Source organism: Gouania willdenowi, chromosome 3 (assembly GCF_900634775.1).
Source record: "Gouania willdenowi chromosome 3, fGouWil2.1, whole genome shotgun sequence".
NCBI lineage: Eukaryota > Metazoa > Chordata > Actinopteri > Blenniiformes > Gobiesocidae > Gouania > Gouania willdenowi.
The window spans coordinates 29,789,951-29,817,885 of NC_041046.1; the positions used below are offsets into that span (position 1 = coordinate 29,789,951).

At 39.7% G+C, this 27,935-nt stretch overlaps 1 protein-coding gene across 8 annotated transcripts; it reads right to left on the minus strand.

The window, feature by feature from the left end:
• Positions 1 to 540: 540 nt before the first annotated feature.
• rnf111 (ring finger protein 111) lies at positions 541 to 27,850 on the minus strand. 8 transcript variants are annotated; one of them, XM_028439878.1, is made up of 16 exons: positions 27,695 to 27,844; positions 23,575 to 24,528; positions 21,527 to 21,653; positions 14,088 to 14,242; positions 12,669 to 12,863; positions 12,214 to 12,581; positions 11,132 to 11,384; positions 10,303 to 10,362; positions 9,999 to 10,206; positions 9,790 to 9,915; positions 9,566 to 9,683; positions 7,253 to 7,333; positions 6,136 to 6,231; positions 5,770 to 5,856; positions 5,300 to 5,403; positions 541 to 3,197 (listed from the first exon to the last, which is right to left on the minus strand). In XM_028439878.1, the coding sequence occupies exons 2-16, from the start codon at positions 24,449 to 24,451 to the stop codon at positions 3,080 to 3,082; spliced, it is 2,973 nt and encodes a 990-aa protein (XP_028295679.1). In that variant the 5' UTR covers positions 24,452 to 24,528; positions 27,695 to 27,844; the 3' UTR covers positions 541 to 3,079. The 8 variants fall into 8 exon arrangements, with proteins under 8 accessions (XP_028295679.1, XP_028295643.1, XP_028295661.1 ...); XM_028439842.1 differs by having other exon boundaries at positions 9,999 to 10,362; positions 27,756 to 27,850; XM_028439860.1 differs by having other exon boundaries at positions 5,770 to 5,853; positions 9,999 to 10,362.
• Positions 27,851 to 27,935: the final 85 nt, after the last annotated feature.

Here is a 27,935-nt window from a genome sequence, read left to right on the forward strand (position 1 = left end):
ACCACACAATGTAAGCTTTACCATAACAGACCTAAATCAATTTTAGGAGTTTATTCTACATTGCCACAATAGTACAAAGATGTACTTTAGCTATTCAAGGATGGGTAATGTACCAATATTTGTTAAATTCAATAATTTAGCATTTAACTGTGAAGATTTATTTTGCCGTTAACATGTAATGGCCAGAAAACTTATTTATTCAGTGTGTGTCACTGACTTTATTAGAATGAGAAATGAACTACAGAGATGTGATGTGAGCTCACCTCATTTAAATAAATAAAAAAAATGAGAAAGCTGATAACATGCATGTTCAGTGCAAAAGATGTGTTCTTAAAGAAATGTAGGAATGATTATTCTATACAAATGATGCTCTGCAAAAATATTAATATTTTCATACTGAAGTGTTTGTGCTGCCCATGTACATGATAGGTAATGCTCAGAAAAATAAACCGTGCTTTACATTTGTAAGATAAAATGTAAAGCAGATCATATTCTAATATCCAATGCATGAGCATGGACAACAAGACAAAGGAGTCCATAAAGAGTTATCCAAGTTTATTAATATCATTATTTAAACTAATATAAATCCCACAGAATATGATCCTGGTGCCTTTAACGCAATGAATTCATGGTTACCTGCTTTAAAAACTACATTTCAGCACTTCATCCAAAACACATTTTCCCCCTCTTTTCAAAATGTCCATCAGAGTGGAAATACGAGTCCTCTGTGCTCCGTCACTACTTTCTCACCCTTTACTCTCTTGTGCAACTCTATGTCAACAAGTTAGTAGACAGAAATGGTGTTTTCCCCTCAGCAGCTGTAACAAACAGCAGGGAAAACGAAGAGATAAGGTTAAAAAAAAAAAAATTGATTCCACGTGTTGGAACAAACAGTCAATATGCTGTGCATTTCTCCCGCGCACACACAGGAACCTAAAATCAAACGCACTCCTGGTATCATCACCATCCCAAAATGACTCCAGCTTGCATGAATGATCCGTAACGCATGTGTAGACCTGAGATCGTCTGAACCGAGTTAAGTATCGTGACGGGTCTCGTTGGTGAGGAGGAAAATGAAAAGAAGATTCACAGCACATTCTGGCAGTCGTTCGATTTAGAACGAACAGTCAAGAGGAGGGGGGGGCAACATTCATTTGCTCCAAAACAACCTGTGGCGGTGTCAATGGTGACTGGTGTCAACGAAGCAAAGCATGTGCATGTTGTGGGAGTGAGCTGAACATGGGAGTTTTATTTCCACTCTAGAAATACTGAGTGTGCACTAATACAGCAGCTGTTAAGATATTTCCCAAGTTTAGGAATGTCTTGATTTACTTTAAAAAAAAAAACAAAAACATTTTTTCCACTAACAACCCACATCTTCTAAACAAACTAATCAATACAATGATTGGTAAAACAGATCCTGCAATGTGTTGTTTTCGTCTGAGACTGGAGGCCAACATTCTAGTATAGAAAAGCAAGGCATTAAGTTTGACTGAAATGCATCTTTAACTAGAGCAGCTTCCCTCACCGACAACTATCGATGCACCGATACCTGCCTAATATATCCATACTCGTTAATGTCCACCGACACATAGATCTGATACCCATTGCATGCAATTGCTTTGAATGGTGGCCTGTCATTTCTGTTGCATATCTCAGGATTGGCCACCGAGGAGGAGGGGGGGCTAATCAGAAAGAGGTTAGAATGACTATGAGAGAGACATAGCATTGTATTAGGGATTAACTTTGCTCCATTGAAGAAGGTGTTTTCCATCTCTGGCAGAGTCTGGTGCAGATTGCAGACACAATGCTAGTGGGGTTTTTATTACCACAAAGGGCTCATCATGTGTGTCTGTGTCTCTGTGTGTGTGGGAAGTGAGGTAAGATGGTATGAAGAAAAAAAAGACAGAGAGAACAAAAAAGACCAATTATTGCTTGATTCAACATTCTGGTCATTTACGTGTTCTGGAGAGGCACCGGACCCAGGGCTACGAGGCCGAGTCACACCAAGTCAGAAAAACCATGCACCAACACCCCACGCTGCACTCAGTGCCACACAGAGAGCACATCACAGTGCGCCGCAAAGCGCACAGATTACAAAGTTGCGCACCAAGTGTCCGCAACTCAAGCGCACGGGCGATGCGCGTATTCATCCTTGTGAGACCTGAATGTGTTTTTTCTGGTGAACATCGCCGGCTCCCTTTCCACCTCTTCACTCAAGCAGGTTAATCTTAGTGTGAGATGAGATGCCACACCCCAGCCTCTGGGTTCTCCATATGGGCTGCACTGCTTTAAACAGTGCACTGGGATGAAAAGCAGAAAAGACCCACAGTTGATCACACAGAGATCCATCTAAATGCACCTGCCTCTCACTTTCCAAAAAGAAAAACTCAGACGCTTGCTGACTGTTGTTTAATATTTCGTTTGAGTCGAGGGACTGGAAAATAGGTTCATGTGATTTTAGTCTGAAATTTGGAGAACAATTTATTTGTGAGTTTTATAGTTTAAAAAAAAAAAAAATTGTTGTAAGTTTAAAATAAAATGAAACATGTCTCCCATTTCATTGCATTTTGCATAATATTTTGTGCGCGTGTGTGTGTATCAGAAGTATCAGTATCGGTACTAGGGATCATCAAATATCCAGATCTAAGTATCTGTATTTTATCGGTTTGAGAAAAAAGTGGTACCGGTGCATCCCTACCGACAACCTTTTTAAGCTGCGTGGAGCTCACGTTGAATGTGCAAATAAATGCATTGCAAGGACACATGCAGAAAACCAAACAAATATGACATTTGAGGAAACAATTGAAAGCTACATAAAAGCTCTTTAAATACAATAAAATCTTAAACCCTTACTGGAGAATTCTAGCTGTGTCGTAATAAGTAAGTGATAGCTGGCACTCAAGGCTTGATGCTTCTTTTTTTTTTTCGTCAGGGTGTTTTTGTATTTTCTCGTGGTAGAGCTGCGCAGGTAATTCGTGCCATCTTTGGTTGACTGCGGTACTGAAGAGGAAATCAACATGATCTCAAAATAAACAAAACAACAGAAGGATTGGTTAAAAAAATATGAACAACAGCATCAACTCTCTGCAGACAACTGTGCCTCAATGTCCACTCTACAGATGGGGCACTTCTTATTGGTGAGGAGCCACTGATCCACACACAGCTGATGGAAGAGGTGCATACATGGTAGACGCCTGGAGGAGGAGGAGGGAGCAGAGTGTTAGCTTGGGTTGGATCAACGTCCATCTATAGTCAGCCTTCAATCCAAAGTGTCACTTTTAACATTTAAAAGCTTGGAGCTCATTCCAATATAAACATGGTAGTGGTTTGGAAAAGTAAAGAGTAACTAAACCCAAATGTAATCAGGTATGAGGTAGTGCTGTTGATTGATCCTGGTCCAACTCTCACCATTTTAGTCAAAGTATTTTCAATTTGGCATATTTTGTTGTAAAATGTCAGAGTGACTGCCCTCTATGGGGTGAAACCCGGCTATTGCAATTGATTTTTGCTAGTGGTTGAGAACAAAATCGACGTTTTGGGACCATCTTGCGTCACAAACAAGCACTGTTAGCCCCGCCCCTTTTATAACAAGAAGACAGTCATCAACATCCCCGTCAGATTGGTTGTCATCATAACTCACAACCTTTTCCTAAATCGAACTTAGATGTATACATAAGAAAATATTATCACATCAGAATATAAAATGACTACTTAAACGGTTTCTAAGAAAAGCTGTCCCCTTTGAAGATACCGCAAACAGAGTAAAAAAAGGCACAAGTGCAATAACGCCAGAAAAAATATTTGTGCACTTCTCATTTTGGAACTCCATCAAGCTATTGATTCACTGAAGCCACACACTGAATTTGGTTATCGTATCTTAAACGGTTTCTAAGAAAAGCTGTCCCCTTTGAAGATACCTCAAACAAACTCCAAAAAACGGAACAAGGGCAAAAACTCCGAAATTGAGAAGCACGTAATTATTTTTCCGAACTCCATTAAGGTATTGATACCCTGAAGCCACACACCAAATTTAGTTATCGTATCCTAAATGGTTTCTGAGAAAAGCTGTCCCCTTTGAAAATACCTCAGAGTAAAAAAAATGGAACAACGGCAATAACTCCAGAAAAAATAATTGCGCTTTTCTCATTTTCGCACTCCATTAAGGTATTGATACCCTGAAGCCACACACCAAATTGGTTATCGTATCTTAAACAGTTTCTGAAAAAAGCTGTCCCCTTTAACTCGGACGAACGGAGCTCAAACCAATATCCCCCTTCACACTTTGTGGCACGGGATAAAAGGTCGGATTGAGAGAAAAGTGAATATAGAGGTATACTGAGTAATGAGTAGCTAGTTAACGTAGCATGGATTGTTCAGTGGAGATTTTATAGTATAAACTGAGCGTGTCTTAACGGCCCCTGAATTCCCCTCCTACTGGCAGGTCAGGAGAACCCAGGGGTTTACTTTCTCTTTAACAAGCTAAACATCATCAAATATAATAAAATATACGATGTGATGATGAAGACATTTATCTACCATCATAAAGTATCTATAAATGCACACATCAAACAAAAATGGTCAACAAGCTTAAGTAATTAAACTACATTACTAAATGAATCAATAGATCAGAGACCCACTGAGTCTAAAGTCATGCAAATGAACAGATTCACAAACTCGTGCCACTTCACTGTGTGCTGTGAATCTAAACTGTTAGTAATGGTTCTGTTAATGGTGTGTGTGATCTGTGCTGTTCTCAGTCATTTAGAAGTCTCGCGAGTGCCATCAACACCCACTACCCCTGTGATCAACGTAATGAGCACCTCTGATGTACATAAAGACTGAACAGAGTGGTCACTCCTTTGTGTAAATGCAGTAAACAGCGATCATCATGCTTTTCTTGGACCTCAGATTTACAATATGCACAATAAAGCGCATAATAATAATTAGCTTGACCTGCCTTAATTTATAGTTATTTTGTATACAATTATATTGAATATTCATCTGTTCATACATTCTGATGTTTTAGTTTTTAAGAAGATAATTATAGGGTTTTTAAATACAGTGTACATGATAATCCTTTTAGGCCAACAGGGGGCAGACTATCATCACCTGAGCTGAAGCCACAAAGCGGCTCCACCTGGAAGCTCATTTTAAGACACTGGGGATTTCTGCTGATTACCTTGTTGTTTCCAATGGGAAAAGGCAAAGACCTTTGAGACTGGGGCAGAATTAAAAGGTGACACCAACCATCTGACGTGCGACGGGCTGTCAGACTTCACACACAGCTGGTGTTTACCTGACATCCTCGCCTTCTTCCAGTATGGACAAACAGATGGTGCATTTCTCCTCGGTGTCTTCATCTGCCACTTCGTCTTCATCTTGCTTACCATGCAATTTTCTCTGTGCAACAGATTCAAGGGGAAACATTATTTTTTTTACTTTGATTTAGTACATTTTCCATTACTTTACAAGGCTGATACACACTAAACTGCTTGGCTAAAACACTACAGTAACACTAAAAATATGAAAGATCTATAGAAAAACAATAAGTAACAGTTATTATTTAAGGCAAACGTTTTAACATGAATCAGGTATATTGGGGACAGAGAGAATGGTCATTTTGTCCTGAAAAACTTTCTATTTTCTCATCTCTAAGCTAAACAACGTTAATAGCCGAATTCCCTGACCCCCAAGACTAAAGTTAACATCTACTGAACATGTGAGCAGAGACATTTTTCCAAATCGACTTGTTTGTTTTTTTCTCACCGATTCTGTGGTTGCGTGCATATTTTTCCCAATAGATGCCCAAGCTTCAGGGGTTAACTGTGGTTCAATGTCTCTCTCCAACACCTTCTGTATCGGGTGGCAGGGTATTAGATTGTTTATTTAGATGCATTTGGAAACCTCTACAGAAACCCCAACAATATTGTCACAGCTGCTGGTAAAAGACACTACAGTGTTTTCTAAATGCTAGCAAATAAATGAGACGGAACACAAAAGACCACTACGCACTCTGTCCCAGAGTAAACTGTAACAAACAAGCACAAATGTACACAGAGTCTATCACACAGTAAATGCATTCGATTAAATCTCCTCCCCCACCCCCACACACACACACAGATGGGTTCTCACCTTTTTGTACTTGTGTGGGTATGTGCACCTCTCTATGGTTCCCTGAGAGGCTCCACGGTTCACAGTCCCCAGTCGTTCCTCTAAATGCAGCAGGTCCTGGTAAAAGAAAGCACCAAATAACATTAACTTGACACACACAGGAAATGAGCAGCATGAGCTTTAGTTGGTGGTGAGTGAGTCATTTTCACACAGAGATCCGTTCAGGCTGAAGCACCTCCTTTGTTCAGCATCGCTCATAAACAAGCTTTAGGTTAAACTGGATAAAAGCTATTTTGGATCAGGAGGATTTACTTTATATATATTTATATGGCAGTAGAGGTTTGGAATATTGGCTCCAGGCTATGACTATTATTAATAGGAAACCAGTTACAGCAGAGGTAGGCAACTTTTATCACAGCGGGGTCACAAAACTTTGCTTGTTTGATTGGAGCACCACATGATCAACATTCATGTCAGCATTTAGAATAATGAGCAATCTGAGCATCTGTGTACGTTTTTTGTTGTCTTGCTCGTTGTGAGGCCTTTTGTGCATTTATCCTGTAAAATGTATGTTTTTGGTGTCATATTGTGTATTTGTGCCATCACTTAGCATGTTTGGGAGTCATTTTTGTGTATTTCTGTTGTCATATTGTGTGTTTGTTAGCCATTTTTCATGTTTTTCTTGTCTTTTTGACCCATTATCATAAGAGATGCTAACAGAAAGCTAAAACAAGAGGAAGCTTAACTTTTATTAGGTTATTTATTTCAGGCCCCGAAAAATTAGTAATTGTGATTAATTGTATTTGAACTTTAGTAATTGAGAACGTAATTGTACTTTCTGAGAATAAAAAACATTTTTTATTTAATTGTAATTGGAAAAAAGGCTGGTCACTGTAATCATGATTGAATTGTAATTGTAACTGAAAAATGTGATCGACCCTAACCCTGCTGTGCACTGCTACCAGGGTAGAATGGAGACCACGCCAATGTAAAACATCCTGAGATGATTTGAAGTCAGATTTCTAGTTGATTAAAGCAAAGAAGACAATATTAACATGCTTTGAAATATAACTGAATGATGAAGGACAGAGTGAATGCTTAATAAGCATGTTGAGAAGAACACAAGCATAGGCCTCACCTCGTAGGTTCTTCCAAAGCCAGTCATTCTGGATGAGATGTACCTAATGTGCGGGTAGGTCACTTCAGTAATGCCAGTGTTCTGGGAGAAGAAAAAACAAAACAATGCACAGGACAAAGTCTTAACACGCATCATGTTAAGTTACCCAGAACCACTGAGCACATAATAACATCATTTTACATGTTAGGGATTGCCCTGTAGTTGACACTGTTACATTGGTTGGGCCCTCAGCACAGACGCACTGAGACACAGCTAATAATGCGCAGTCCTGTCTAACATCAAAAGAAACTCAATACACACCACATGAACTGATACACCCAGGGGTTTTGTCGCTTTTTTGGAAATGTTGCTACCAATAAAATATTTCTACCTCTGGAAAGATGTAACTATGGCTAGTTTTTGGTAGCCTCTATAATCATAGGCTAAACTATTTGTTGTTAAACTGCAGTCTAGGGATACAAAATCGTTTTGGGGTTAAAGTTTTAAAGTATAATTGAAATTAAATCTATATATGCAACAAGTGTATCAACAGAATCCCCAACCCAACAAAAGACACCCCCATACATTGGACTTGTGTTAGGCAGTTTACTAAAATACATTTGCTAATAGTCTAGCGAGCACAGGGGTTGGCAACCTGTGGCCCTCATGCCCCTTCCCTGTGGCCCAATGACCAATCACTGTGCCCCTATGAATAGCAAGGACGTCATCAGACTCATTCTTTGTCATTTGATGAAAAACGATGCACGTTTACTGACAAATCTCAGCACCAAATCAGGAAACATCTTTGATCCAAATCAAAGATTAAGGATTTATTGAGATTTTTTGGGTGCCGATTTTAATAATTAATTCTGCTTCCGAGAATCGGTAATGCACCAACAAGTGATTGCAAACTTGAGGAAGACTGGCAGCAGCGTTGGATTTCCCTTTGGCGGACAAACCAACAAGCGTGATTAAACCTACACCAGTATGATTTAAATCAAAAGTATGGATATACTTTTTATCGATTCCTTTTGATCGATTCCATTGATTTAGACATGACCAAGGCTGTATGCAAACTCTGCTCCGGTACTAGTCGCGTATTGTGTAACACAACAAACATTGCTGCTTATCTTGTCCGTCACGATCCGGACATAAAGCTAGAGCAAGCAAGACACCTGAAAGCCAGTCAAGGTGGCTATGTGCGTCATGTTAGATGAGGCAAATCCAACCCTGACCATCATAGTGTGTGCAGCGTCGCGGAGCTGATCAGCTGTGTGAGCACCCGAGTTGAGGGCGTCAGCTGTAGCTCGTTACAATGACACTCTGACAGACGTCAGACTGATGTCCACGCTGGTCAAATATTGTGTGTTTGGGTAAGGAAAAAAATCGTGATAATCATCACTGTAGAATCGAATCTGGACAAAAGGGTATCGTCCCAGTACCTATCAAATATGTTAGGTGAGCAGAAGATTTTTGTTAGGGGTACACCAACATTGTTGGAACAGTTTACCTAAAACCTTTAATATTTATTACTCATTTATCAACTTTGTTTAAATTAGAATAACCCTTTGCTCTCTTGAAAAACATTCAGTTCAGAAAAACAGTTGGTTTCAGTTCAGGTCCTAAAACAGGTCTGAGGCAGAGACATTCCCCAGTTAATATTGCCTCTGTTAGTCGCCTTTGGCCTCAACTAGTTTCGTAAACCCTGCAGCTTATCAATGAACAGTAATATTATCAAATGACTACATTAAGGGGATTGTGGCTTCAGTACAGACAAATAAGGATGTTGTCCAAGAAAAGGTGAGTGAAGTATTTGACCATCTAGTTATTCTGTCCTGATATATTTTAAATCTATTATTGAGATCCAAAATAGTGATTAATGCAAAGTGATGTGACCTCAACCAGTGTCAACAAAATCCATGAACGGAATTATACTTCTGGAGGTCACACATTGAGGAAATGTAAAACTAATTAACAAATGGTGTCAGAAAACAGTCGACTTGACTCAGGCTGGATGTAACTGCAAGATGAGATTTGTTGAGTATGCACTTGAAATGCCTGACGAGCTACTATTAATTACCAATGCATTATTCATGTGGCTCAATAAGCCAGCCTTGAAATAAACCAATGTTATAAATAGGGGCCAGCCCCATTAATTTCCACAAGGTTTCTTCTTGTGTATGCTAATGATTGTGTGTGTGTGTGTGTGTGTGTGTGTGTGTGTGTGTGTGTGTGTGTGTGTGTGTGTGTGTGTGTGTGTGTGTGTGTGTGTGTGTGTGTGTGTGTGTGTGTGTGCACGCGTGCGTGCGTGCGTGCGTAGAGGCTGTTTCTCACCATGAAGGTGATAGGGAAGTGGTGCAGTCTAGGGGGAGGGTGATAGTGGGGAAGGTGGGAGTGCAGGTGCCCTGATGGGTACGGAGCCACAGTTACTCCAGCCTCAATGCCGAGTTCCCTGTTTGGTCACAGAGAGGGGTCATTAAAGTTTTCTCAAACCAACACATGGACAAAACAACTCAAGTTTCATTGGATATTTAAAGCTGAAAAAGAAAACAACTTACCAGGCTGTTCTCTGCTCAGGCTGGCGAGGATGGGAAGACATTGTTTGCGGCACATGGATGTGGTGACCATGGCCGTAGTTGGGGTGCATTCGATGGGGGTGTGGGGGTGGGCGCTCGTGTGCTCGTCTGTCAAACAAAAAACAAGTGCAAACAGTCCTCAATGCCTCCATGGTGCAATCCAACCTGCACCGAGTGACGGTAAAACTCACGTGGGATGCTGCATCATCCTGCGCCTCTGAGCCTCCATCCTCTGCAGCATCTCATGTTGGTGAAGCCTCTGCACAGAAGCCCCCAGTACAGGCATATGGTGTGGCAGGGCCTGGTGGTCGGCAGGAAGATGTTGGGCCAGCGGGGCACTCGAACCAGTGAGGTGATGGGTAGACAGAGTCGGGGGAGGGGCTTGGGGAACAGCATGGCCTGAAGGGTGGGAGGGCAGTGGTGGATGAAAGGTGACAGTGTGGGGAATCACATAATCGCCTTGCGGTGGGGGCTGAGGGTTAAGTTGAGGGTTACCATGGGAATGAGGGCAGACGGAGGAGGGCTGGTGATGCAACGATCGAGCTAAAGAGCCGTCTGCATTTGAGGGAAAAAAGCACAAGATTCAACAATATTAATTCAGTAATTCTAATTTAACCAGATTAATTGAAGAGCAAAACTTTTCAGCTATCCAAAGTTAGAGAATCATACTTAAGATTTTTTTTTTATTTTTTTAAGAGTGACATAAAGGGTGAACTTTAGGCAAGTAGTGGCAGCAGTGCGAAAAATATAATCTCAGAGCAGTATTTTTGCTTGCTGCTATTGAGAAACAATTCAGTTAAAAGACAATGCTCAAAAATACGTTTTTAGGTTTCAGCTGTAAGTGCAGCTGTTCCGATTGTGGATAACAATATGACTAAACCTCAAAATAAAATATATCCAATTCTTTTTTTTGCTTTGTTCATGTAAAATGTACAAAAGCATCTGTAAACATAGCTGGGTAATAGTTGACATAATCACTGCTGATGTGAAAAATTAAATCATTTTGATTTGAATCCTTGTGAGTCATCGTTTTCCTAGATGTGCATTAGATGATTATTTTTAGAGCAAGTGCCTTAGCCATTTGTTCAAGCCACAGAAGAATGAGAAAAAAACAGGTGAGGGAAGAAGAAGAGGAGCATTGATAACCATGAATAAAATCCAGACTCTGTATTAGAATATTCGGAGTAGCAATCAACTGCTCTAGTCTGATAGAGTGCCATCTATATCACACAATATAAAAGATCACCTTTAGGAATTATGAGCATCATTTTTATGAGTGCATCCAATTTTGGATTGACGGAAACAAACACATAAAAATACTCACAGGGTGGATGCAAGTAATGTCTGCAAGGCTGAGGCTGCGTTTGGGGCTGAGGCTGCGCCACCATGGGGGAGCTAAAGGAATCCACCACAGCTGGCTGGCTCGGCCCTGGGGTGGCATGGGAAACGTAAGCGGGAGGACGTGAGGTGGAACCTGGACAGCAGGGGTCAAAGGCCGACGTGCTGCCATGGAAACTAGCGCCACTGCCTCCGCTGCTCCGAATGCTGCTGTTGCTCAGGTCCACTGGCAGAGTTTGCTGAAGGAAAACAAATCCACGACAATTATTTGCAGTGGATAAGTCTAAAAACTCTTTGTATACATTTTAAATATGTAAATAAGTTTGATCAGGGTTGGGGTCAATTATAATTGTAATCACATAATTGGTAATTAATGACAATTATGATGCAATTTTAATTGTAAGCACAATTGAAAAAATATATTGCTGTTGTAATAGGGATTTATTTGTAATAGATCAGATAAGTGACTTGTAATTGTAATTGGCATTGAAATTCTACAAAAACTGTCATTAACAATTTCATTAAACGCAAGCCTGTGGAACCATGTTACAGTTCTTTGCCTTACACATACGTAGTCAATCATTTAAACATGTTTCATTTTAAGTTTACCTGTCAGTTCTCTTGAGGATCATCTTACCATTTAAGAATAATTTGAAATCGAGGGATATGCTGACAGAAAGAAGTTATCATAAGAGATGCTAACAGAAGGCTATTTGGAAGGCTAGGTTTTATGGGCTTATTTATTGAAAGCTCAGTTATGATTAATTGAAATACACACTTTAGTAATTGAGAATGTCATTGTAATTGACTGTCAGGGGGAAATATTAATTGTAATTGGGGAAAAATGGCAGTCAACGTTATCGTAGTTTAGTTGTAATTGAACATAGATAATTGAAAATGTAATTGTAATCTAAAAATGTTATTGACCCCAACCTTGGGTTTGATTGTGACAAAATAGTTGCAGCAATTATGGACATATATTACAGATTTACTAATTAGTAAAGGTCTTAATTTCACATTTTTTTGACTGGTACAGTTACTGGGTTTACAGATACTGGTTTTCCATACCTGGTCATGATAGTGAGCAGTGTTGCCGCTGCTGCTGCCAACTATAGCACACGGTGCGGGCAGGGCACTGGGCCGCTCCACGGGGCAACTCGCCTCCTGGAAGGGCGTGGTGCCCAGAGGCTGTGGTGCTGGGTGATGGACACGGTGGAGGAAGTGGTGTGAGCTGCTGTGGTTGTGACTGTGCTGAGAGCCACTGGTCTGCTGAGAAGATGACACTTGCAGGCAGCTTGAGTGGGAGTGGCTTAGTGGCAGGTGAGCGGGGGAGGGGCCGCCACAGGGGGAGTGCTGCTGACAGCAGGATGGGAGTCTGGGCATGGCCGTGTCTGTGTGTTCTCCTGCAGCACCTGACAAACCTGGTCTGCCATCATCTGTTAAAACAAAAATACATTCAATTACACACAGCTGCATTTTACAACAGGAAAGATGTAGGTGACAATTAAACACTTGGGTCTTACCCTCTGTGGCTGCGTGCACAGAACCACTGGGCCTCTGTGTGCGCATACTATCAGATATTGAACCTGGGCAGATAGTGGAAGGGCCCGGGGCGTCATTGAGCTCTGAGGTAGAGGCATGATGGGAAGAAGATGAAGAAGAAGACCTGACGGTTTGACTGTGAAAGCTGCCAGAGGTTGTTGGCACAACGGAGAGATCTGAGGAGCGACAAACATCTGTTAGGCAAAAAAAGTGCAAGTTTACCTGCTTTTCTATGTTTTATCTATCTATCTATCTAGCAGTTAACATGGAGTTTAGTGCAGAGGGGGAATTTCCAGTGCCCTAAGCCCATCCTAGTTAGGTGTCCTTAACAAAACAGTGATGCTGTATTCTTTTTCCTTCTCCCGCAGAAGAAGGCCTCAAGTCACAGAGGAACCTACTTTTTACCTTCATAATCCAATGAAGCACAAATACTTAGACAGAAAATCTTTAGAAATATATCAACAAAAGGACATAGTATTCGAAAATAGATACAGAGACAGTAAATGTATTTATTTGTTGTGATTTATTTGTATCACAAAATTAACAAAAACACCCAGAGAGCACAAATCTCCAACCAAGCACCAAATACTCTCTTTTCCAGATAAGAACAGTTAAAAGGATGCATGATCTTGATCGTGGTACTATTATCATTCACAATTTAGAGGTGCGGAGTCACCAGCAGGAGGTGCTGTAGATCCAGCCTCATGATATGGGTTCATCAATTTTTCAAACTGATCCAGACTCAGTATATTGATCCCCTCTAAAATGTAATGGAATCTTTCAATGCTCAAGTCTATCTTTGGTAAAAAAAAAAAAAAAAAAAAGGGTTGGGAACCAGAGGGTGGCCGGTTCAAGTCCCGGTGCGGACCAAAGTTGTTTTGGTAGGTGGAGAAGTGCCAGGGCACTTCTCGAGCACTGCCGAGGTGCCCTTGAGCAAGGCACCAAACCCCAACACTGCTCTGGTGCGCTCCCTTCATTGTAAAAGCAGCCCCACTCTGACATCTCTCCATTAATGCATGTCTACTGTGCATGTGTGTGATTCGGGCCTGTGTGTGTGAGAAGCATGTCCCTAAATAATAACAGAGTACAATGTAATTTCCTTTCAGGGATTAATAAAGTATTTCAAATAAAACAAATAAACAAATAAAAACTAGGTGTTTACTAGTTTGTGAAATGCATTTTTCTGACCAACATTCAGCTGGTTTTGTCTTGAAATTCACCACATGTGAGCCCCAGAGGATCCAATTATATACAAGTAGGCTGAGGAATTCTTGTACAAGTACAGTTACTTTGACCTTTAAACTAAAATTATAAAGAGTGATTACGAAGATTTTAGATTACTCTGATATGGCCATGAATTGGAAAACTGGAATAGGAGCAAAAATACTGAAATTTCATACCATCTTCATCGACAGTGAGGTCCACCACCTCCCCTGCGTTCTGGCGGAGTGGTTGGATGACGGTGGACAGTCTATGACGTCCACGTGGCTCCTGGAGACGATTCTGGGAGCAACTACTAGTCCAAATTCTGCCGAGACCTCCCACTTGGCGTGACCTGTGGATGTAGAAACGTAGAAAAAAAAAATCGTTACCAGAAGCAGACATCAAAAATACTAACAACACGATATGGTCATTTGTATTTTGTGCAATGCTTCAAAGCAACTAAGGCACCTCCAAAAATCTTTTAAAAATGTCCTCTCTACGTTAGCATGACAGTGTACCGAGTGTGCAACACCCACAGCAACATCACCCAATTTTATCTTTTTTTAATTTTTTTAACAAAACTAAAAGCCTCTGCACCTTTCTAAAGCAGCTTTTATCTCCTTCCCTCCCTCCCTTTTAATTTTATCTCTCAAAGGGACCCGTTGCTCTGCCCTTGGCATCTGAGACAGGAGTGAGAGGCTGGGGAATAACCACATTTCCCTCCACGGTGCCATAAAGCCAAGGTGATCAAAAGGAGGAGGAATGAGCCCGGGGGACTAGCCACGGCTTGGTAGTGTCATAAAGCTGGATACCATGGAGCTTTGCAGCGAAGGGACTTAAATGCAGCTGATGGAGATTGTTTGTCAAAAGAAGATACACAGGAGCAGTGGGAAAAGATTATGCCAGCAGCTCTGTCCTGTTAACCGCAGCCACTAATGTGTTTGACAGTATAACAGAGCAGCTGAGTGATTCTATCCAAAAGACTCAAAGAAAAACAAGAGAATCTCAAACAATAAGAAAAAATAAACCCTCAATAAAATTAGCTTCCCAAGTTTCCAAGGCTTTACATGAACTTTCAAAGGTCAGTTGTAATGTAGGGCAAGTAGGATATCTAATCTACTTGTAACATGGAAAGTTAGGATTTTATTTCATATATCATTGTGAATCCTCCTGAAATAGCAAACAACTATCAGTTCAGGATAACTTGTACACATGCACCACTGCCTCACAGACACCACAGGAAGATGTCTTTAGAAGATTATGCATGGGAAAAACAGTGTAATTACAAACATTTATACATGTCAGCAGGCTCAAGTCTTTCCTCTGTTCACAGCACTGAGAATTTAATTCATTTATTACTGTTTTCCTGACATTTTCTCTTTAATTGGAAAGAAATTTAATATTTATTTAAAGATTTTCTTATGCCAGTGGCTTTGAGTTGAAAAAGATTATAAAATGAAAAGGAAAGTTATTCCTTAGAAAGTTCAGATTCAAAAAACTTTATTTGTCAGTGGTGGGTAATTTAAGGCAAGACAATACGTGTAAAAACAAAAATAATAATAGAGCCAAAAAAACGTATATAATCCTTTCATAGATGCTTTCCTGACATTTTGGATTATAATCTAAAAGAACATGTATGACGACAGGTTAAGATAACATCTTGTTAACTACTGTAACTACTAAAGTTATTAACTACAGATCGATCAATAAATGCATCAGAGTACAACTAGTTATTAATCACTGCTTTCTATCAATGTTTAGGTTGTTGATTACACACATTCCGTGTAAAGCAGAAATACATTTGTGTACATGAGTTTGTCACACCACAGAAACATGTCATTGACCACTGAGCCAAATTTGAACGATGAAAAAAATTGCCAAGTACATAAAATTGGGTCTCAACAGCAGACGTGTTTTATTCATTTTTTTATTCTGGCAAACATAACTTGTGTTATGTGCGTGATAACTAAGTTTTTAAGGGGTGCCTACAAAGTAGAACATTTAAAAACAAGCAATCACATTTTTCATGTGTGTTACAGGCAGGAAATGCCTATCTCCTTCTTGTTTGTGATAGGGGGAATTCCCATTAAGTCATTGTTACTGCTTCCAATTCAGCTTCCTGTGAGCTGTGCTGTTCAATTTGAGTGTGACATAATGCGCTGCTTAAAGATTAAGAGTTTTATCCGATTTACTACTACAAATTTCAGTCTATACGTAAATAGAACTCATATGCTTTCACCTCATTTGTCAAACCAGTGAGGAGGGGCATATTGATGTTGCATTGGGGTCTAATTGGCCAACCACCTCAGCTCTGGTTTGATCCCAAGGAACAGGCCTGGCCACAGGGGACGAGCTCCTAATTAAGCAGAGCTGGGATTATTTTGTAAATATCTGTTTACCACTGTGACCCCATGAGGGTGGGAGGTGGTAGCAAGGTGGAAATCACTACACAACATTGTAAATATGAACACTATGGGAATGGGGGACATGGCAAAGCTGAAGCTGTGCCAATGTGATGTGAGACACACTCCTCAGGGATAAGAACTGAGGGCTATGCACTGCAGTATTGCTCAGCAAGCTGCTGCAACGATGCTAAAACAGGCGAGACACTGGACAGCTATGGCTGGGAGTTAGGGAGCTATCAGAGAAGAGATCAAGAAACAAACAAAGGCAAATGGTGTTAATGTCAGACAACAAAGCTTACATTTTGAAATCTGTAAAATCTATGTATTCTAATTTACATCTAATCTCAGATTAGAAACATTTTTTGTTCAAACTAAAATCAAACATTTAACAAAATAAAAGAGGAATGAAAAATCTTTATTAATGGGTTTACGTCATGACAATAGAAATACCATATCATTAAAAATGAGCAATCGGATCCATTATTTGAATGTTCACATTATGTTTATATAAAGTACTTCCACAATGTAAGGTGGAATAATTAAAAAAATGTATGTGCTTATGAATTTGCATAAAAAAAATAACTTATTCTTAGCTTCTAAAAACAATATAAAGCCAAATACTACCAGTGTTTGAAATAACGGCGTTTAAAGTAACGGCGTTAGGTAATGGCGTTTGTTTTTCAGTAACGATGTAATCTAACTAATTACTTTTTACGCCGTTACAACGCCGTTATCGTTACTGAACGTTAATTGCGGTGCGTTACAAGCATTGATTAAATAAAATGTTATCCGAAAGCATCCCCGGCTTCTGACTCGACTGTTGTGAGGAGGTGGGTTAAAAACAAGGTGAGCGATTATGATTGGCTTAGGCTGCGTCATGTTTCATGGTAGCCAATCAGAGCCAGTGTTTTTACACATGTGCCAGCAAGAGGAGGCGGGTTAAAAACACGGTGAGCGATTATGATTGCTAAGGCGACGTGCCAGCACCTGTGACACACACACACACACACAGCAGATTGGATGAATCAGCCGAGATGGTGAGCGTGGAGCAGTCTGATGAAAAGTTGACATTTTTAAGGTGGCAATACAAACACTACTTTAAATTAATTGTGGTCAAAGGCAAGAACGTGTATGTGAAGTGTTCATTATATCCAGGAGTGAAGACTTTGTCCACATCTGTTGTAAGCAACTCAAATTTAATGAAGCACCTCACGATACGCGCATCTAAAAATGTGAATTCTTTGACATAGAGCAACTTTTTTTTTTTCATAGTAACGCAAATAGTTACTTTCCTTGGTAATGAGTTACTTTTATTATAGAGTAATTTAGTTACTAACGCAGTAACTTTTTTGAACAAGTAGTGAGTAACTATAACTAATTACTTTTTTAAAGTAACGTTCCCAACACTGAATACTACTAATGCAGAATGCACAAGAGTTAGTCAGTCGCATGCACAACAAAACCATAATAAAAAGTTATGACATCATTACCGATTTGTTCATGCAGGTGTACTGACACAATAATGATGTAAATTACACAAACACACACACTGGACCATTACTGGTAAACAAACATATCAATGCTCATTCTGCTAGCCTTTGATTCTCGGCCCTCCTGCTCCAACATTGCCCTTCCCCCTCTTCTGCTCGACTCATCCTACATTCTCCAGCGAGACAGGACGATATTCGAGTGTCACCATGGACAGATTAGACAAGCTGTGACATACCAAAAATGTTATGTCACACCACATTTATAGCAAAAAAATAGGAAACTATCATTTCTACAGATTTTACATATTGATGCAACACATGGAACAGGGAGTCAGCTTAGATGGAAGAAGAGAACAGAATAGCTAATAGAACTGAGCCGCACAATCATTATTTTACATAAAGAATCATCGAAGAATTGAGACAAAAGTCATGCTTTTAGGGATAAGGAAAAGGTTTTCAATCTGTGTAAGGATGATACAAGTTGTGCAAAGAATGGCATCTGGCACTGTGTACATTGTGACTGAGACACAATCCCAAAATGTTAGGTGTTATGTATTTCTAAATTTGATTATATGACATTTTTTTCATTTTAAATAGCTTGTGATAAACAAGCAATGAGCATCTCTTCTCAGAATGGGGGATCTGCTCTGTCCATGATTGTAAACATGTAGATGTGCAGCTCTGCTGCCTGGGACTGAATTTTTCTGGACATCATGAGCTGAACAATAAACCTACAAGCAAAACAAATTCCATGAAGCAGTCCTCCCCACTCTGCAAATTCTGTTTCAAAACAAGCAATCACCAACATCCTGGATGTACTCCTTTTTATTGGAATCTCAACAGTAACTCCTACAGTTATTTATCTTGTTTGGTAACCCATCTTATGATATCACTATGTGGCTCAGCTCCTAAAATGTTGAAATTGTTCTTGCTTACAGATAAAGATAATTATGTATGCATCCTATCAGTCTTTATCCAGGAACAATGTTATAAATGTGTTGTTTAATGCAATCTTAAAGACCTCCTGCTAAAGAAAGTAAAGCTGGCATCAAAACACTGGCAGGTAATCCTAAGTGTGAGGTGATGTGTCTACAGTCATCAGACGTTGTTTTTTTCATCATATGCCACATGTGAATAATTGGAGAGAGATAATGGAGACCTACGGCACTTTAAGATCAGTCATATTTCATCCTCTTTAATCCAAATAACATTCCTTTCATCAAATAGTTAGCTTTGTTTGTCCCAGGCCTGAAAACACCTTTACACTACTGAGTAGGAGTTTTGGATTGCTTGCAAACAAACCATGGTACTCTTTGGGCCAACACTATGAATCTAGATTGCATTCATCTCCGTTAGCTGGCTTGAACTAACCAAACATTCCCTGTCAGACAGGAGCTGTCTTACAAGGGTCGATCAAAACACGCGTATTTAAGCCAAGTGATTTCACCCTTGGTACGTGCGCGTGCCCATTATTACAGCACACACATTTTTCAATTCAAGACATATTTATCACACACATGGGAATGACAGTACATTGTTTAACTGTATGTTTGTGCTGATGGTGTGCTGAATGAATGAATGATCAACTGAATGAATGAATGAATGAATGAATGATTTCACCCGTCCATGCATACGATCGAGACACAGTCCATTAGATACAAATCTACATCTTTCCTAAAGGATGTCATTGGTAAATCAAAGGATTTCATTTATCGTTAATAATCTTCTTTCCTAAATGCAGTTGTCAGATCTGCACCCACCAGGATCTTCTATCAATGGGCAGGTCGTTTTATAAGAGAACTGATTGGTCAGGAGGCGGGGCTTTAGCACTCATTAAGATCCAAGCCAGAGAAAAACCTGCTGGCTAGCAGGTTAGTTGTTCAGCATTAATTGCCTTTGTGATTAAGCTGCAGCGAGCTTCGTAGTCCAGCACACACCGATTAAGTGGGCGACCGTGGCTCAGGTAGTAGAGGGTCGTCTTCTGATCGAGAGGTTGGGGGTTCGATCCCAGTACCTGACTATGTGTCGAAGTGTCCTTGGGCAAGACACTGAACCCAAAGTTGCTCCCAGTGGTTGACTAGCGCCTCGCATGGCAGTCCTGTGTGTGAATGTGAGAGTGTGTGAATGTGAGAGTGATTGGGTGAATGAGCTGATATGTAAAGCGCTTTGGGACTGCTTCAGTGTGGGGATAAAGCGCTATATAAATCACGTCCATTTACCATTTACCATTTAAATCCCAGAAGTTAGCACGATGAGAGGTAATCTAGATTCGTAGTATGGGCCCTTTATGTGCAGTCTGAAAGCAAACACACCATCCAGCAACCCAAAAACAAAAAGTGAACCAAACATAAAGAGTACAGTGCATTTTGAGTGGAGAAAAAAATGGTCTGCCTCAAGAAACTAGTAAACAGTGAACAGAATATGGAAAATGGCTTGTGGGAAGGCATGAAATAGCAGCGAGGTGTGTGTGCATGCGTGTTGTCATTAGGGCTGAATCAGTTTTGTTTGAGTCAATTTATTAGATTAAGAAAGTTCATACGAATCATCCATGGTGACATGTTTAATTCCAGCTGTTTCCACCAAGCTTTGCAATTCAGCGTGTGGTGTAGAGCCTTTTATTTTCTTTTTTTCTTTTTTTTTTTTTTTTTCATGCAAAAAAAAAAAAAAAAAAAAAGGGAAAAAAAAGTGAAGAAAAAAAAAAAGAGCTTTTTATTTTCCATTTCAAGATTCTCCCAATTCCATTTTTGTTAACCCATTTCCATGTCATCTCTGCATCAGTTGATGCATTAAACTTCCTGAAATAGTCATAAACATGCCTAATATGGTTAATGGCGTTAACTATTATCATTAATTTCATGTTTATACGCAGCAGAAACGTCCTGAGAAATTGTGCGAGATTTGATATTTAGCAGTTTGTTACGTTTGCTAAAGTTAGATTTTCGATTACCTGTTTTATGGCAAAAAACATTGTGGAATTGTGTGATATTGTCCAAAAACGTGTTGGAAAGAGTTTAGTCCTTGTCACATATAGCTATTGCCATTTCAGAAAGTATTGCGTCAGATTTTGATCAAGAATTAAAATTTCTGTTTCTCTGCCCATCTGTTTACAAAAAACAAATTGCTTCTATATGTGTAATATTTACCCAAAACATGCATGTGAGGGTTTGTCAGTGTCACATTGTAATTCCACTTGATTTTCTTTTGAAAAAAAAAATAAATTTATATACAGCAAGTGAAAAATCAAAACCCAATATTGCCATTTCAGGAAGTAAATTCTGTATTTTCCATCTGTTTTCCGCGATCATGGCCCTTGTTGTGCTCCGTCCGGGGGCTTATTTGTCATTTACAATGCTACAGACATTTCAGCTACTGTTCTACAAGCTTACTTTAGCATTACAAAGTTCTAGCAGATGCAGCTGAAATCATGAGAGAAAGACTTTCCAGGACAAGTTAATGAGACATTGTGTTTTTTGTTGTGCTACAACAACCACTGTTTGTGAGTTAATGAAAGACAATTTCATGTCTCTACTAGAATTCACAGTTTTTCTAAGGTATTATCAGTGTAGGAACAATTCTTTACATTTTGTAGAAATTACACAGAAAAGTCCAATCGTGCTAACCTTTTTTATATTGTCCAAATTTCTTTATTTTCTAATAAAAAAATCAAGTGACTATGAACATGCTGAGTCCTTTCCTCACATACCTTATCTTAATAACCTCAGGTGAATGGTAAATGCTTACCTGCATCCCTCTCCAACCGTAACGATTTCAACTTCACTGTCTGTCGAGGTGACATTGATTTCCTCGCTAGCAGGGACAGCAGGAGCCGGAGATGCCTCAATCACCACCACGTCCTCATCCAGAGCACCTGAATAAATGGAAAGATTGGCACAGAGCTAAAACATTCAGTAAAGCCCTACCAATAATGGTAACAAAAATATTGAACTATCCAGATTATTCACAGCATTTGGAACCCAAGCCATCATCCAAACTGTTCAACAGATTTCAGACATCACTCTCCTGTACTTTCTTTGTTGATTCATAAAGCTTATGACACCACAGAATAATGAAAGGTAGATATGCAACCCTTTACCCTTTTTTATAACAATTACCATTTTATCAGTTTTTCCTGATACAATAAGTGTAAGGAATTATTTTTAAAGAAATTGGTCCAAGAAAATAAAGCCAAACAAACCACCTTCTCTTTAGTTTATAAGTTCCCTTTGCATGCTTTGGGCTTGACTGTGTTTGTGCAATCATTGCTAAATGATGTGACATCGTCCACAGTTCCCCAGTGTTTTCTTTTCCAATTGTCTCATGAGGACTGCTGCTTAGCACCCTCTGCTATGCCAGGGAGTGCAAAGCAGCTAAACAGAGTCTAGCTGCCTGGCAATCGGGTGAAGCGTTCATGCACCGACACAAACAACAACAGCAACAATCACGATAACCAGTATGAGCACAGCAAGGCTAAACAATCTAGTGCTGCACTAACAAACAATATATTGTTTACTTCCAAATGTATAAACTGAAGTTTATCAAAAAAGTGACTAGTGATCGGTTTCTTCTTTCATCCCATAGCTCCAAGCTTTCCCTTCAAAGTAAACGCATGCCTTGTTTTTATTGAAACTGACTGTTAACACGCACAGAGTGGTGCACAGTGATACCAGTTCTCTCCAACCAGAAGCACGAAAATTTACTTATAATCTTGCTGAAAGCCATAGCTACAGAAATAACGTTAAACTTAGTAAACGATTATTTGACTGCTGCTTACAGAAAGAAAACAAAACAAAACAGTATCATGTGATTTTAAATGAAAACATGACCATGTGCATGTTTAACCACGGTGCATAACTGAAACAGTGTAAACGATTCATGATGAATAAATTATGTTTTCTGTATACATGCATTTACCCCCTTCATAAAAGCTAAACAAATACTACATGCTGAGGGCTGCCATGGGCCTCATTTTTGTTGTGCACCGTCTAAACTTGTAAGACACGTGAATAATGACATAATCTGTTTCTGAAAGACCTTTTGAAACTTCATCATTTTTGCAGTTTTTCTTCTTCTCGTTTTTACAGTCCTGGGTTGCTATGGCCACAAACAACTTGATTACAATATTAGTTGCTAAAACATAACAATGAATAAGAAAAAATATAACCCTCTTTGAAAAAAATACAAAACTTTTGCTCTTTTCCATTGAAATGAGGCCATTATTCTACAGCATAGATAACTAAAAAACTACATTGTGTAATTATTGTAGACAGTATTTTACCTCCAGAAATGTCATTGTCAAATGTCATCGTGGCAAACTGTATGACACCCGTTTACCTATTCACAACACACCCTTTCTGCCTTTTTTTTCCCCAAGACTTAATAATTGATCCTCCCATTAAAAGAATTTCATTAATGTTCACACTGGACTGTTTTTCTGACATAAGTTAGAGATATCATGTCATTTTAACACCTTATCAAGACTAAATTGAAACTCTGCTTTCTTTAAAAGCAGCATAAATTCAATATTTGTGCTGCTGTTCAACGGGTACCATAAAACTTTATTAAAGAGTAACCAGTTTATAACAGAGGACTTAAATTTGAAAAGTATTACATAATTTTAACATGCCTAGTAAGTTGTACTAATCTATTAGAAACGATGTTGCTGGTTGGTAATACAATGCAAGTAAATCCTGTTTGTTTGCATAGCTCGTTGTCACCTCAATAGATTGCATACCCAACTTCTACACACGACAACAAACGGAGGCTACTATCCAAAAGCAGTTTGTGGTTACCTGTGGCAATAGCAGCACTGTTGGGTTGGCTGCTGGTGCTGCTAACATCCACGTACAGCTCATCCTCTGCTTCAGTGGAGGAAGGGGAGGATGTGTCGCTGCTGAGCTCACTGGAACTACTGGTACTATGAAGAAGTGCATATTTTCTCCGTGCAATCACTTCACGTTTCTTCCTCTGCAGTAGTAGCCGTTCCTTTTGCTTCTGAGTCCGCTGACTTCCCCCTGGAGTCGTTTTAACAAAACGTTTCCTATGCAAAGGCCGCCGGCTGCTCAGGCACTGACGCTTAAGCAGCATCGGCTCTGCCTCAGACCGCCCCCACTTATGAGAGCGATTCCCCCGAGTTCTGCCCAGAACAGGGCGTAGGCTAACTCCAGTGGACTCTCCTGTTGTCAAAGCATGAGCCTTGTGCTGCCCCCCTGTAGCTTCAGCTTCACCCTCGTCCTCTGAGCTGAGAGTGTCCGAGTCGCCGAATCTCAAACTTGATGAAGGGGAAGAAGCACAGTCACTAAAAGAGGAATCGTGGTTATGTTCATCCTCGCTTATAGGCTGCTGTAAAAGTTCTACTCTGGGTCTCTGAGGTGCCAGTGAATTCTCGCTGATGTGGCTTTCCTTCAGTGAGCAGTCCGACGGCCCCGGCTGTTGGCCCTTCCTTTTCCTGCGCCCTGGGAGGCTCCGATCCGACTCTCTGTGTGTTCCCGTCTCCCTCAGAGGTCGATGCCTGGACTCGCATGAGGTCTCGAAGTCGCTGCCCACCTTTCCAATCACCTCCATGTTGTTAGGGAAACTCTTGGCTTCCTCCATGGGCTCTGGGTTAACCAGGGGTTCCTTCAGATGCTCCTGTCTACTCACAGCCTCAGATGGCACCTCACTCTTCATGGTGCCAGGTGTGCCTCACAGAGCAGACACCGACTGGGTTTAGTTGCTAGGCTTCTGTGCACTGCATTCCACAAAAACTGGATAGGAAAAGAATGAAGGAGTTAGACCAAATGTGTCAAAGTCAAGGCCCGGGGGCCAAATCCGGCCCTTTAGAACATCAATTTGGCCCGTATTTCACATAATTTCCCCAGATTAAATAAAAATGGCTACAAGAATAAACGAAATTTAGAAGAGAAAATCCTGCATAGACTGATATCTGTCACTTATTGTTTGGATATTGGGCACCTTACACACTTCATGTATCATTCATATGTCAAAGGGCAAACTTGTGGACATAATGATTAAGTTGCTCATTTTCCTGCCTAAAATCTTTGGCCCTCTTAAGATCAAACTACTTTGTATTTGGCCCCTTAACTAAAATGATGTCTAATATCAAGAAGAAAAAAGCAATATGAAATCAACCATTGTTGAATTTTACTATTAATAGTCAATGATTAATGTTCACACAGTCTTTATTTTTTTGGCACAAGATAAAATAGAAAATAAACTTTACTACTTGAGACACAGCTCGTGTAATACATTTAAGGTTTTACCAAGAATGCTATCTGAGCTAGAACAACTCATATATGATGCCCTGGTCTCAATGTATGCTGTAAAAAAGATAAAATAGGATTTTTAGAAAAAATGGTATGTTTGAAAAAGCAAGAAAATATGTTGTTAAAAACCCCAAATGTTTAGGAAAGGCAGAAGGAAATGGAACACCCCAGCACCATTTAGTATTGAGAGAGTCTCATCCATATGCTAAGAAAGCACGTAGTAAAAGTCAAACCACTACTGAAATACTGAAAAGAATTTATATCGGGATCCCTACTGATTCAGTGAAATGGCTCAAGGTTGAAATATATACATAATTGCAAAAATTTGTAATAACTGCAAATAAATAACTGCAAGCAATATATTAATGAATAATTAGGGATAGCTGCAATGCGAACAACCCCATCATTTCCTTAGATTAGAACAACTGGAATATTTACAGTTTCCCTGATTTTAGTCCAATTCACAACAAATACAATTTTGACAATAGAAACAAAAGTAAGAGATGATGTAATCACACAGAGAATAACCATACTGCAATAATTTTAATAAGAGAAGTCAGAACATATTGTGCCAGCTTGGTGCATGCAGCCATCTGGAAGAATAATGATGTAACACGAGCACAGAAACACTCACATTGACACTATTTGTTACAATGATACAAAATATAAATTATATTAAACTGTTTTGTTTTATTTATAATTTGAACAGACATTCTACTTTGAATGAGATGTAACCATCCTCTATCAAAATTAACTCAGACATATACTATGTTGGCATGCCATTGAAATATGTAGAATATCTCAATGACTTCCATTGTTTAAAAAAAAAAAAAAAAACCTTTCTAAATAATAATAAAATATGATGCCATATTTTAAATCTCTCTTTTGCTGTCAATAATATCAATTTTCAGTACTCAACTACACCCCATGTGCAAAACTCAAGGCTGGGGGGACAAAATCCGACCCTTTACAGCATCCAATTCGTAACATAACATAAGTTATTGTGTAAATAACCAAAATATTCCAGTTGTAGATATCTCCAATTCACCAACTTATTGAAAACTCTGCAATATTTCTAGGGGCTTGCAGTTTTCCTTTGTTTATATCCCACGAATGCTGCCATTTATCATTGCAAATTGTGGAAAGAACTGTCAATTTTTCCACAAATCTGGCAAACAGCTCCACAAAATTTCTCTAAATTACACAAAAACTGGTTACAAAAATCGAGATTTTTTGAAGCGAAGACCCTGCGGGGTCTTATATGAAAAACTACGGCACTATTGATGTTAAAATGTATCTTTTTTTTTTTTTTTTTGCCCCTGAACTAAAATGAGTTTGACAACTACACAGTAACTGTACCAGTCATTAAGGGCATTTGGCATAAATGATCATAATAGATGCTGCTGTGGATGCTCTCTGTCTGCTCAATGAAAAGGGAATACACACACACACACACACACACACACACACACACACACACACACACACACACACACACACACACACACACACACACACACACACACAATGACCTGATTGAATTTCATCCAAACATCGTTCATTGCGTTAGCTGTCACATGAGCAGATGATGCATCATTAGTGGATGACACTTGATATATAGATTTAGTGCAGCCATGATTGGCATATGCTGCAATGATTTGAAGTTGTATTATTATTATGATTATTATTATTATTATAGTAGTAGTATTGCCTCTGCATATGGTGGTGAGAATCCAGACACCAATGGGGAAGCTGCGCAATGACAAGCACAAATCCGGGTAAAGGGGGGGGGGGGGGGGGCTCCAAGGACAGAGCTAAAGAGGGATATCATCAAAGCTAAACAACCGTCAGTGTGTATAATAATATAATATCAAAGCTTAAGATATTGTGGTAGCACTGCTGAGTTGACTATTGATGAGGAATGAACATCACGTCCGAGTGCAAACCCGTTTAACAGATGTAGCTTACGACTAATCCAGGACTGCTGGGACTCATCATTTACTCACTAGAAAGCGAATAATAGCTAGAAATACTTTTACATGTTCGCATGATGAATAAATCCAAACATGAACCGAGTGATTTTTTGACGCCGATCTAAATAAATAAGCCATCTGCTGTCAGTCTGTCTGTGTCCCAGCAGCGCAGCTGAAGTGACTGAGGAGGCCACATAAAGTCGTGGTAAAAAAGAAATAAATCTACGTTGTCGTTCTGCTCTAATGGTGTGATATTAATGCACCGATACGACAAAAGAAAAAAACCCTGGGACACAGCTGATCATCTGAGCCAGAGAGGGAACAACAAAGACAACACAAACCCAGATATAATCCTTGTTTTAAAAACGAGCCAGCGTCCTGGTTTCAACCTGCGATATTATAACAAGTATTTTTTTTTAAGATAACACAAAGTGAAAACGAGCCTTTATATTTTGTGTAACACTGAAGAAAACTCATCTGGCCTACACAAGAGAGTTCGGTCGGAGGGCGGCAGTCGTAGCTGGGATTGTCCCGAGCTGAGTGAAGCGGCAGCGGCGACAGCAGCGCTAGCAGCGGGCCCCGTGAAGCTACGGGCTAAGCTAAAGCTATCCCCCCACTACACCTAACAAACACTCGATTAAACATAGCAATTTGAATACACAAACAGATCCTACCGCCTTAGAAAAAGCGACTAGACCTCCCAAGTGCGTATCAGGAAGAGAAAACACAAATAACTCATTATTTGTCCTCGAAGAAGTTCCCATTCCTTCCTATCGAGGCATCCACTGTTGTTTACCCAGCAGGTCGTCCGTTGGCTGGCTACTATAGACACTAACTGTGATTACCGCAAGGGGGCGACATGTCCTCTCTCTATGAAACAGCCTCTTCACGACACTTTGCGACAGTGTCCCTCGA